Genomic DNA, 13,799 nt, shown 5'->3' on the forward strand with positions numbered 1-13,799 from the left:
TTCTCACTCCTTGTATAAATCCAGTTTGCCTGGGGTCTCTTCTATTGTTTTTTATCCACTCAGTCAAGCGCTGAAGAAGGATGCAAACACTTTGCCGAGTGGATCCAGTAGTGCTATGGGACGATGGGCTGGTTCTATCTCCTTTTTTGTAGATTGTTATTAGAATAGCCATTGACCAAGTTGCTGGAATTTGTTTGTAGGCAATGACTAGCGTAAACAGATGGTAGCAAAAATCTGCCCAGGCCTCCGAATTTGAATTTAGTATTTGGTTACTGAGACCATCAGGACCAGGGGCTCTGAAAGAGTTGAGTCTTTTTATGTGTGAAAGTATTTGTTCATAGTCCAGCTTAAGATCCCATTTAAGCCGTGGAGTTGGTTCTTTACCTTCACTAGGCTGTTCGTTAGATTTTCTATCGAATTGGTGGGTGAAATGATCGACTCATGCTGATTCGGTAACATTTGCTGCTAACAATCTGGATGGGAATCTTGGCCGTTTAGGATCTTCCACAAGTCTCTTGTGTTTTGGCCTGATAATGCTCCAAGCATATGCTCCGCATCGTTCTGGACTTGTATACTCCAATTGCAATGACTCCAGTTTTTGTAAGACTGCTTACACGATTTAATGAAGGCACTTTGTTGATCAGGCGGTAGGTGTTTCGCTTTCCTAAGGTTGGATCGTAGGTCCTTTTTCCTAATGGCAATTTCTTTGCTATAGTCGTGAAGGTGTGATGGCTTCCCGACGATCTTTGGCTTGAATGGTTGTCTAAAGGGCAGCAGGAGCCAGTCATAATCGATTTTGAAGACATCCATCATCCCATTGTTAACAAATGTCTGCTTTAACTGGTTTGATTGGGAGTCAGTAATTTACAATCTTTTATTGCCATGGGTGAGTTCCAGATTCGGACGGAGGAGGGCAGGAGCTCTTGGTTGGTGGGATATCCAGGTCATCGACAGTTTGTGACGATCATTAGTGTGTCAGTACAATTGATAGTGAGTCAATCGCAGCGCTTAAGTTAGAGGACATAAAAATATAGTCCAAGTGGGACTTTGAGTTTCCCTCGGACCATGTAGGTAATGCCAGGATTTCGCCTTTCGTGTGGCCATTCATTAGGATTAGGTCCCTTTGTGCCATTTCCTTCATCCAGACCATTGCCTTTTAGGAGAGCTTCGACTTTGGAATCAGGGTTCCCATTTTTGTGAAAAGATGCAGATTCATGTCTCCATATACGATGAACTCTGTAGCTGGATAGCGTGCATAAACGTCGTCAATTGAAGTGCAAACACTATCTATAAAGATGTTGTTGTTTATAGCCACAGGCTTCCAGTATAAATTCAGCAGGCCTATGGTTTGCGGTCTTTGGGTGTTACTGTTCAGTTGGGCCTGGTTGTCATAGTCGTCAATTGCTTCAATAGGACTTGTATAAAGTGATTAGGAATCTGTGTCTCGATGGCTCTTAAATTTACCCTGAGCTTGAGTAGGGTAAGCAAGCCTGCAGGGTCATCCCTTGTCTCTGGACATAGCTGGATTAATGTTGGAGACAAAGCCTTTGCTGGTGGGTTCTTTTGAAATCCAGGTTTCCTGAAAACACAGATATTGTATTTTTTCTGATCTTGGTTGTCCTGTGTGAAGAGGTGCCTGGACCCTCATGTATTCCAAGAGCACATGGACCAGGGTGCTTTTTCGACTGCCCACGATTGTTATTATTTCCTTGGGCCTTTTTGTGAAAATTGGGATATCAGGTCTGCTTTGGTTTGGTTTTCGAGTGTATTGTCTTTTAGTTCCACATCACTTAGTTTTGAGAAGGCAATGGTGCCAGACTATTTTTATTTTGAGCGGATCTGGTGTTGTGTCTGCCCTCCCAATATACAGGGTGGGGTTTCTGTTGGCTGGGATATTTGATCCACGGGGTAACTCTGTGTTGTATATCAGAGGTTTTTTTTTCGAGGCCTCTTGTGCTATTGAACTATCCCTCCACATTTCAGTTATGTCGAATCCCATCTGCTGGAAGGCATACTGTTTATCTAAGATGGTTCGGTGTACTGTATTTAAAGTCAAATGAATAGCGACCCAATACATTCTAGCGTCAGATAATTCGACTACTCTGATACCTTTGGAATCGGGAGGCCATGTAGAAGTCTCAAGACATTTGTTCTGTTCGGAATGAGCTCTTCATTCCCTTTAATCAAGCTTTCAATGACGATCACTTTGGAGTCAGTGAGCCGCCAAGAGTTAATAGTGGGGTGGGTGGGGGGGTGGCAGGGTTGGTATAATTGGGTTAAGAGTTCCTGGCAATTGTTGGGAGCCTGTGGTTAGCAAGTCCTCGTTTTTGTTCCAACGTATAAAAGTAGAGATCGCGCGAGACACTCAAGGGGTTGTGTTCATGAGGGTCTTCGGACTTGTCCGTCGTTGAATTTGTTGATTTATTTCTTTACACGTCAAGTCAGAGATGACAATGAAGGTGGATTTTTCACTTTGGTTTGCATCCTGGTAGGGTCTACTCAGTTGACCATCCCCTATATCCGTTTCATTTCTCCCTGTTATTTCTCCCCCAGATTCATTTCCTGCAGAGTAGAATGATGAATTTAGCAAAATGTTACACGGATCTCCCTCTTCATTTGTCAGGTCCTTGACATCCCCAAGAGTGGGTTTTTTCATGGCCAGCTGTGCTTGTGTTTTGTGGACCTGCTTGATAGCAGGTTTGATGGAAGTTGCAAATGGATGGGAACCGTTTGTGTTGTTTTTGGGTCTTGCTGGTTGGTTTTTCCCTTTCGTAATGAGTGTCTTAGTCGGGGCGACATTCTCTGTTTTGCATTTGTGGGTTCAAATATTGAAAATGGGGTTTGTTTCGGTTGACTTTTGGCCGGTAACAATGTTGTTTTTGCAAAGTCGATGCTTACAGTCGGTGTCAGATTGGTTTCATTTGGAGGCGGAGGGATAATGGCCTCCTTTAACTTAGCACCGTGCCCATTTTGCCCTTGCGGTGGTAGTGGAGCAGTCATTTGGGCTGCACTTCCATTCATTGCTTTTTGATCCTGGTGGGAAGATTTATGAGCAGAAGTTATAGGTACTATATCAGTTGTGGGTTGACCACTAGATTGTTGATGATCTTGGTTGCTGATGATCTTGGTGTCTCTTTTTCAATAGTTACATCAAAGCCGTTGGTAGCTACGCTTTTGTCCAGATGGTCAGTTCTGGCAATGTTGAAAAGGTGAGCCTGCCATCTCCTACATGTTTCCGCCTCTATATCTAACCGAGATTGGATTTTATTTATAAATGCTTCCATGTGTATCCGTTTAGTGTGGATAAGTGCAAGTAAGGTAGCTTGATCTTTCATAGCTTCACTGCCGGTCTCATATAGCTTAAGAAATTGAGCTAGTGCAATTGTTGAAGCCGCCATCAATGACTATTGTAAGTCAAGCATTGTTGTCGGTATGGCGGGCTGTAATTCTCGATTATCTAGGTCACACGTGCACTTACTGGTACTTTTTTCTGTTTGTTCCTCATTGTGTGACATGTTGGGTAAAGATTCCTCTTCTTTACACCCAGGGTTTACCATATTCCTTTCTATTGGATATGGCGCATCCATCATGGTTGCTTAATGTGTTGGGAAGCCGTGGGTCCTCAGGTCGAGCATAATTGGGGTTGAAGTCAGTTCTGCTTTTAAACTCCTTGGGTGGACTGGTGTTATGCAGCCAAAAACGTGGTTCCATTTTTCGTGGTTGGACATTATGGATTCTATTTCTATGATGTCTAAAGACAGTCTCGCAGTTCGCTGCCACTGTTGGTCTAGTTTGCCATCAGTGGGCACGATATTTTTCATGCTTAGTCTCGATATGAAGTTCTGTTTCCAGATTTGCTTTGCTTTTGCAGCTCTCAACCTAAGATCAGTTGTGGGAGCTTTGAGTTGGCCCTTTCCGTTCATTTCATGACAGGTCAGAGTCCATTTTTGCCAGTGGCCATGCTTGGCTCCAGTTGCTCGCACATTAATGCAGAAGTGTCAGCATTGGCGAGGGTACCGATTGTGGGTGGAAAGCACTCTAAGGCAACGTTGCTGGGGTAAGGCAGAGGGCTCAGGTTGGTTAACGGACTGTTTTGTATATTCAGGCCATCAATCACGCCCCCTTCCATTTGTTTACTACTATGGCTTCCAATTAGGTTGCCAGAGTGACCAGGAGACAAAAGCTCGTTCGAGGAGTGGAACATCGAGTCACTCGCCTCATCCACATTTGGCGCTAGATCCGGGGGGGGGTCGGATTGCAGGCCACTCAAGGGACTGACGATTTGATCATGCGGCGTAGAGACACTGCGCTCATTATAGTTGGTTTCAGCCCTTTCGTTGATGAGAGACTTTAAAGCCTGTCCATGTGTGCAAGGTTGGGGGGGGGGAGGAGTCATTGAAGCCTCTGCGCTGCCGATTCACATAGCTCAAGTGCCAACGGCACACACCCATGAGCCTTGTGTGAGATTGCAAGTTGCTGGTAATTATCTGGTAAGGGGAGAGGAATAACAATGAGGAGTGTAGTGCTCTGGGCAGCAACCGCCGAGGCGGCACACTCTTTGCCGGGACCTCAATTTGTTATTTGATTCGTTGATTTTTCAGTTCAGTTTCAGCACACTGTGAGCGCGGGTGGAGGGGTGGAGGAATGAATTGAAGTCGGCAAGGAATCGTTAGAGCGGCTTTGAGCATTCGTTTCTCGCCCCCCTCTGCTTACCGAATGACTTGGAGAGTGCTGACAAGTAGTTCCAGCTGGTCTCTCAGATGCCGCAAAGTCCACCGAATCCCAGGGACCACCACAGCACACACTTTGCCTCACTTTCACCAGTGAAAGAACAGCCTTAAACAATACGCCAGAATTGCCTTCAAAATCGGCACACCATACTCCAGGTGCGACTTCCAGGTCTGGACTCCATATTCTGGATGTGTCAATCAGAGGTAGACAAAGTACTCTAGATACGGGCTGCAGAATTATGTTAACAAGAGCTTTACACATTATTCCACAGGAGGGTTCAAAGCTGTGACCTCTAGGGCTGTGCACCATACTCCATATGCAATATCCAGTGTTGGACTCTAAATATGGCCTCCAGGGATGGACCCAAAACTCCAGATTTGACCACCAGATCTGGACTCCACACTCCAAAAGTGGCCTCCAGTGCTAAAACCCATACTCTAGATTCGTCTCACAAAGCTGGATAAAGTACTCCAGGTGTGAACACCAAGGCTAGACTCCATACTTCAGATGTGCCCCTCAGAGGTGCACAAATTACACCAGACTAGGACCCCAGGGGTGTGTCAACAAGAGCTTTAGACAGTACTCTGAATTATGGTTCAAAGCTGCACACCATACTCCAGGTGTGACTTCCAGGGCTAGAAACCCTACCCAGATGTGATCTCCATGGTTGAACTCCATACTCCAGAGCTGGACTCTGTACACCAGATGTGTTTCTCAGAGGTGGACAAAGGACTCCAGAAAAGGCCCCCAGAGGTATGTTAACACAAGCTTTACATATTACTCCAGAGGAGAGTTGAAAGCTGCACTCCATATTCCAGATGTGACCTCCAAGGCTGAACACCATACACGGGCTCCAAGGATGGACCGAACACTCCAGATGTGACCCTCCGAGGGTTGGATTCCATACTCTAGTTGTGTCTCACATAGCTGGACAAACTAGGTGTGTCAAAAAGAGCTGTACACAAAACTCAGGGTTAGACTCCCAAAGCTGGGCGCCATACTCCAGATATATATGACCTCTAGGGCTCGACTCCATACTCCAAGTGTCTCACAAAGATGGATAAGATAAAGTACTACAGTTTTGATCCCCAGGGATGGACTCCATACTCCGGGTGTGCCCCACAGAAGTGGACAAATTATTGCCAAGCAATACTTGAGGGGTGTGTCAACAAGAGCTTCACACGATACTCTGAATTAGAGTTCATACATGGTGTGATCGCTAGGTCTGGACACCCTACTCCAGATGTGGCCTCCATGGTTGGACTATACACTCCAGATGGGACCTTCAAGGATGGACCCTGAACTCCAGATGTGTCCCCCAGGGTTGGACTCCATATTCCAGATGTGTCTACACAGCTGGTCCCTTTACTCCAGATGTGACCTCCAGGACTGGACTCCATGTTCCAGAGATCACCTTCAGGGGTATGCAGCCTCCAAGGACAGACCCAATACTCCAGATCTGACTTCGACAGCTGGACTCCAGATGTGTCTTGGATGTGACCTTCACCAGGCTGGATTCCATACTCCAATTGTGTCTCTAGTCCAGATAAGGCTTGGCAACAAGAGCTTTACACAGTACTCCAGGTTAAACTTACAAAGCTGGACACCATACTCCAGATGTGGCCTGTAGGGCCCGACTCCATACTCCACATGTGTCTCACAAAGATGAACAAGGTATTCCAAATTTGACCCTCAGGGCAGGACTCCATACTCCAGGATTGCCTCACAGAGGTGGACAAATTATTTCCGAGCAGAACACCTGGGGTGCGTCAACAAGAGCTTTACACAATACTCTGAATTGTGGCTCAAAGCTGGACACCATACATGGTGTGACCTCCACGGCTGGACAACTTATTCCAGATGTGACCTTCAAGGGTGGACCTGGTACTCCAGAGGTGTCCTCCAGGGCTGGACTCCATACTCCAGATGTGTCTAAAACACTGTACTTCAGATGGGATCCTCTCCCCCGCCACGGCTGGACTCCATACTCTTGATGTGACATCCCTCCTAGGGATGGACGCCATACTCCAGTTGCATCTCAGAAAGCAGCGATATTTATACACAATACTCCAGGTGAGACTTCCAAAGCTGAACACCATACTTCAGATGTGGCCTCCAAGGCCGAAGCCCATACGTCAGTGGAGGCCGCCAAACATGGACACTAAAGCCCTCATTCTGAGTTTGCTGGTAACCCGCCTGTACTACCGGTAGGTTACCAGCAAACTCACCTTACACTTACCGGTGCCATTATCCCGGCGATACCGGGATATTATGGGTGCCCGCACGGCAGTAAGTTCCCATAGGATTCTATGGGATGGGAACTACTGAATCACTGGCACCAGTTATTCAGTCATTTCTCTGCAGGTAGGGGCCTGAACTCCCAGCAGGTCAAGCCTGCAGGTAGTTCACTGCCCCTGACGGCAGTCTCGGAGTGAGCAGGTTCAGTAACAATTCCAGAGTGGTAGTACCAACATTTTCTCTGGCTTTTTTACCACTCAGGCTCACACGTAATGAGGACCTTTCAGTAGGGTTTCCAGCAGCACCGATTTCGACCAGACTGACCGTATTCAGACTGACTGTATTTGTCGAGGTCTAGATGCAATACATCTGGATTGTATGTGTCTCCTCGGACATCAGCAGTCTCAGTTTCAAGAGCGGCCTGTGCGGTTTTCGGGTGTGCCTCAGGCAGAGATGAATGAGCTTCCTGCAGGGCTCCTCAGAGCTGTGATGTACAGCCCTGTTATCAGAAAAGGGCTGCCCAGCAGGCAGCAATTAATGGAAACTTGATCATGGGGGCAAGTACACCTCCAGTGACCCATGCACATGTAAAGTACCAACTCTGCATACAAAGTGCTACTGTCGGAGGTTGTTCATTTTGATGGCCCATATGCATTTTCAAGGCAAGTACAGACAACAGGTCCCGCAAGCTATTTGTGAAAGAATAGGAGAATTGTATATTTATAAAAGTCTGCCTGCTTGTTTGAAAGCGCAAACAATTTTTTTTGTTCAAAACTGTAAACTTTATTTACACTTTGACAAACGATATGCTGGATGCCCATTTTCAAAAATGAAATAAGCAAGCAACCTTTATTAATAATACAACCAACCCATGGTAGACTTCAGACACCTCCTTGTTGCAGTGTCATGCATACATAGGGCACCCAGACATGCCTCCTTTTTTGCATTCTGTCACTTACAGCTCTTCAATGATAAATGAGAAGGTAAAAACTACAATTACCAGAATGCAGAGAAACAGTCAGCACAGGATGCGCTACTTACACCTGACCTACATAGTTCGACGGAATATGCATCTCCGATTCAGAACCCCCATGTAGAGTATGGAGGAAATGGTGGGAAAGAGGCAGACTAGTGGTCAGTTTTTACTTTTCAGCCACTGTCAATCTGCATTTGCTTTGTGGTACACACATTTGGGAAACACTGAGCTACACCTCTCAGAATGAATAAACAAACAGCTAGGACTGGATGGGAGGTGTCAGACATGTTATGGGGCCACTTCTCAATGCTAAAAGTGTTATTGGAATGTAGTCTCTTTTCTGTAGGCCTGTCAAGCTAACCAATTTCTAGTAAGAGTTACACCAGTCATGGATTCCCAACCCACATCAGCCTTCAGACATGCTTATTGTAAATCTGCATTCCAACTGGGAACATTAACCTTCACTATTGTGTAAGGGAGCAAGAGGTCTCTAATACTGCTGTATGATATGCCCACCAAGCACAACAACAAAGATAAAATGGGGAGATTTAATAACAGGTACGTTTCTGTAAGAGGCTAGTAGCAATGGGGGAAGTCAGTCGCAAGTCGGTGCACCCTGCTCAGACTCTTATCTCACAAAATTAATAAGATTCTGGTGAAAATTATTATCTAGCAGGATTTTATGACTGGCCTATGCCTCTAAAAGGAGAGTAGGGCTTGGGAATATTCAGATAATTATAGATGTACTTTAGTCAGCCTTTAAACTTTCTAGCTCCTATAAAATTAATTTGCGTGGGCAATATATCTTAAAAAAGTCAGACCATTTTGTTATTGGAGTGTAATTTATAAAACGGTTGAAGAATCACTCTCACCTTTTCTCACTTTGAATTTGTTTTGGAATGTTGGCTTGGTGGGTTAATGTGCCAGCTGCAGTGATTTATGTGAAACCTGCGGCGAGATCTCTGCTGCAGGTTCTTAACTCACTGGGCTGTTCTAAGGATTTACTGACTTTCAAAGCTTAAAAGAAAGCTTCTAGGAATGATAGTACAGCTGCTTTTAAAACTAAGAACATGTTTTTACAAATCAGATGGTCAGTGCCATCTATTGATCTGGCAAGATAGACAAGTGGGTTAATGCACATCTTGATAAAAAAAAAACTGAGCAGCTTGATACACACCTGCCTAACCTCCAGGATTCTGTTTTTTATAGACTTTCTCCAGGGAGAGAGGGAGCCCTATAGGTTTATGGTGTGCACAGCCGTCTCATGGGGGGTGGGGAAATGAAGCTATAAAGCTTGGATCCCCCACCGGAAATCGAACCTTTGCAATGGACAATGTCGTCAGCTCAGTCAGAGGAATGTACCTGCAATATGAAGTAAAGTCCTTAAGTGGTGGACTGATCTGAACTCCTAGCTTCATTTTTAAACTAAAGTGTGTGATCCTTGACAAATCAGTTTATCCATCTTTGCCTTATCTGTAGAACACCTAATGTGAACTAAATAAGCCCTGCTTTTCCATCAAATAGAGGAAGATATATATATATAAAATTGTTTTTGTTTATTGTGTACATATAAAGACCTTATACACAATCCAATACTTTAACCAATCTAAACACTCAAGAATACAATCAATATACAAAAGAAAAACAAAGTTACAAAATGTGATTGTCCTAACAGAGAAACTCTTACAATAAATATCACTTCTGCAAAGCCAACAATATAAAACATAAAATTAAAATCATTGCCAATTAGAAAGTGCACCCACAGTTTTTACTCATCAACAATTGTACCATTATTGCAGTATTGCCCGAGGTAGCTCCCCCTTAGCTTATACAATCTATTATCAAATGACATGTTGATTCCAATACACTCTTGCTGTATAACCAGCAATCTCCATCTCCCCTGGGGATGACAATACAGCCACCCAACACCTCCAACGAGGGCATAATATTACATTTGATCTCCAAATATTTCCTTACGATTTTTTCCATATGGGTATGCCTTGACATATTTTAGCAGCGAGCAATTATCCTCAATATATCAAAAAAATTCAATGCTATTAGATTTGGCTGCAAGCACTGTACTTTTTCGGTCTCTATCCTGATTGTACAATACTCCATGCAGAACAGTTTTAAAACTCCCCATCTGATAATAAAACCGATTCCCTTTGCCACCCCACATCAGATAACTCAATGTTTAACAACATGCCCTGTCTAAGGGGAACATTCAAGGGGTTATACACAGACCATAGACGATATAACAACGAGTCGCCTTGCGCTGTAACAAGCTTTCTGTATAGCAATATTAACTTCTGTCTACATACTGCCTTACAGCTAGGCAGATTACATTACAAAGTTAAATATTCAACTGACAGGGTAGATTTTAAGTTTGCCAATTTCTGTAGGGTTTTGGCCTCCAATTTTTTCTAGGCAGGACATAAACCTACTACCCCATGTTTCCACCCCATATGTCCTAATGGAGCGGATGTTTGCTTTGTACACTTTAACAATTGCTGCCAGGCTATGTCCTCCACGAGTCCCTTAGAAAGCATGTATTCCTCCCACAATTTCACTAACTTTTAGTTTTACAGATTCCCAGTGTTTAACCCATTTTAACTGGTCATCAACAATTACTCCAAGATATTTGTATTCTCTAAAAACATCAAGTTCCTTGCCCTGGAGATACCACTGATAGTTCTTCAATCTTTTAGACCCTTTGTTAAAGACCATGATTTTGTTTTTACTGTGTTAATCCTCAAATCATTATCTTTAGAGTATTGATCCAACACAATTTTTTTTGAAGGCCATGCTGTGTGTAAGCCATGATAATCATATTTTCCGCATAGCCTAACCAAGAAAGTGTCAGCCTTCCAAATTTAACATGGCACACTTCTGATGAGTCAAGAGCACTCTGGAGATTTTCCAGATATAAATTAAATAAAAAAGGAGCCAGTAGGCAACCCTGCTTAACGCCTCTTGATGTATCCACCCAATTTGTAGTCTTCCAAGCTTGATTCAGACGCACTCATATCCTAATATTAGTATTTAGCTCCACAATCATACTCAAAAGGCCACCTGGTAGATTCCAGGCACGCAATTTCTTCCAGAGTTTACCTCTGTTGACCATATCGAACGCAGCTGAGTAGTCTAGAAAGGCCACATACAAAGGTAAACCCCTCCTTCCCTAAGTAAACCCCATTATGCTTGTAAGTGTCAGGATGTTATCGATGGTCCCCATTGTCTTACAGAAACCAGTTTGGTTATAAGGCAAGATTTTGTCTCTCTCATACCAATCCAGAAGATCTGCAAGCAATATTCTTGCAAAATCTTTTGACGTTTTACTGAGCACAGCAAGCATCTTGTAATTAGCCAGATGATTTTGCAGTCCCTTCTTAAACACGGGCAGGATTGTACTGTCTTTCCAGATTTACTGATTGCAATCAGAACATCCGAATAAGAGTGGGCCTAGTTTAAGGGGTTTAGTTTAAGTAAGGCATTGCACGTTCCATCCCATGGCACGACACACCTTTCATTTGCTAATCATTTTGGTCAAAGCTTCAATAGACAATCTAAAAGACCAATCGTTACCATACACACACACCCCTTTTTGGGTGACCATTTCTGCTATCCTTAAAGTGGAGGTGACATAGTCCTTCAATTCTTTGCTCGAGAACCCATTGATTAGAATCCCTGGGCAATTGTTTCGATTGATATTTTGACAAAATCATTTATAGTGGACATTCAGTGTCTTAACCATAACCAGGCACTCATCCTTTTTTCCCTAAGGTGAGATAGAACCCACTTTTTAAATTTTAGTTTTATGGCCTCTAAACTCTTACTTAGGCTTACATTCGAACTTAAAACCCCACATTGTGTATGGATTGGATGTATCTCAACAAGATCCTTTCTAATTGTACCTCCCCATCAGATCTTTCCTTTTGGATCTAGGTCTTTCCTTGTATTGCCCATTTGTTAGTTTCGTCCTAGCCATCTGGAATACTAATGCCCACATTTTTTTAATCACCTTCTCAAATCCCTCTATAATCCATTCAACATTAGTGTTTGTACCTCTATTTTTTATTCTTTCCAGATGCCCCCACCAGCTCTTTTGTGCTACTACTCTAGCACTCTCAAGGTCACAGCTCCATAGCATCCTTTTCTGGCCTCCGCTCATGCTCAGTTCTCCCACCTCCATCGCATCATCCCACCCCTCTTGAGAGACTTCCAACAATGTACACATGGGCCTATTAAGGTTTGCCCAGATTAAAATGAATCAAGTGACGATTATAGGTTACAAGCGTTGCATTTTTTTCAACATAGTTAAAAATGTTGGCATGAGTGTGTGTGTATGCTGTTATAACCACCCTTCCTTTTCTTCCTTGAGATATGACAATGGCAGAATGTTTCATACCTAGGAACGGCGTCAGGCGCGTGATGCAAATACCAGAAATGGAAGAGTTTTTGATTTTAACGGTAAGCAGGTATGGCTTGATATCAGCAGATCCATTTTGTCAGAGCCAGCTCATCTTTTCATTATGCCAAGATAAAACATTTATGGTAAAGCATGTCATTTTAGCCATACATAATTATTTTTAGTAATGCAGAAAGAGGTGTGTCAGGGGGTGGAGCTTCTAAAATGTGGGTGTGGCTAAACGTCTGGTTTTTCCTTCAGAGGTGGCGACCCTAACGATGAGGCTTCAGCCTGAAAAGGGCATGGCGTGTAGCAGCATAACGCCTTTCGACCCTGGCACTCACACACAGTGCTGTGAGAGATAAGGAGGTGTCATAGTGCAAAAAAACATGTCCTGGGTCTAGAGAATATATTTCTAACTATATGCACAGGCAGCATTGTTTCTGTCTGGGTATGTACACACAACGCGGTTCTATCTGTGTATACCTGTTTGTGTGTGCGTGTACAAGTCTTTCCTACGTGCCTCCATGGTCTTCGCGTGGGTGTGTATGTACACATCTAAATTGTTATCTGATCTTCTCTGTGTATACCTGTTTGTGTATGCCTGTACACGCCTTTCCGACGTCTCTCCAGGTCTTCGCGTGGATGTACGTGTATACATCTGAATTGTTGCCTGATCCAGTACACACCCGTGCGCCTGCATATATATCCTTTGGTTTCTAGGGGGAGCAGATATTATTTTCGGGCGACCATACCGTCTTTGTAGTTATGGTTTATGTCAGTGTTTTGTCTGATCCTCTCCGTGTTTGTGTATACGCGTGTGCATTCCGCGTGTATCTACATACATATGTGGCTGTACACACTGAGTGTGTGTCCGTGCTGGAGAGCCGGTGTTTCTTGGCGTGGGTGCCAGCTCCCTTCCGCCTCTGTCGCGGGCCGTGTCGAAAGTTTCCTGACACTCTGATCCCCGGCTGTCGCTGCCGGGTCCTCCCTGCCCAGGCGCCTCCCTTACCTGCATAGTGAAGATCCGGTCGCCGCTGCCCTCCGGTTACATGGGGTCCTGACAGGGGCGAGAGACCACCTGGCCCGTGCCGGGCAGGTGAGGGACTTCCTCGGTGGACCCTCTGCTTCTTGAGGGAGAGCCCCTACCTCACCCTCTTTCTCGCTCGCTCTTTTCTCTGCCTCTCCGCCCCCTCACCTGCCGCGCCCCGCCCCCGTCCCGCCCCACGGGCTCAACTCCTGGGATGGGACAACTTACCTCGCCCCGTGCGCCAGGTGAGTGGCGAAATCAACGACTGGTCGCAACAGCGGATTCTTCGGCGCAGATCAGCCCCATTGGCACATTTCTTGAGAGACCCACGCGCATATCATCATAATTGCGTCTGGTTTTATGCATACGAAGTATGTTTGATTTGGTTGTGATTTTTGGTAGTCAGAAACCGGCCG

The 13,799-nt window shown here is 44.6% G+C and overlaps 1 protein-coding gene across 4 annotated transcripts in view; it reads right to left on the bottom strand.

The window, feature by feature from the left end:
- ANO9 (anoctamin 9) overlaps positions 1-13,541 on the bottom strand; it is a 640,562-nt gene extending 627,021 nt beyond the window's left edge. For 2 of the 4 annotated variants that reach the window (XM_069623929.1, XM_069623928.1), the window contains exon 1: positions 13,366-13,501. In XM_069623929.1, coding sequence (XP_069480030.1) covers positions 13,366-13,371 — 6 coding nt within the window. In that variant the 5' untranslated portion in view covers positions 13,372-13,501. Of the gene's footprint in view, positions 1-13,365 lie in introns of all 4 variants that reach the window. The other 2 variants (XM_069623932.1, XM_069623931.1) reach the window with 2 other exon arrangements.
- Positions 13,542-13,799: the final 258 nt, after the last annotated feature.

This window comes from Ambystoma mexicanum, chromosome 11 (assembly GCF_040938575.1).
Source record: "Ambystoma mexicanum isolate Mex_15411 chromosome 11, UKY_AmexF1_1, whole genome shotgun sequence".
NCBI classification, from domain to species: Eukaryota; Metazoa; Chordata; class Amphibia; order Caudata; family Ambystomatidae; genus Ambystoma; species Ambystoma mexicanum.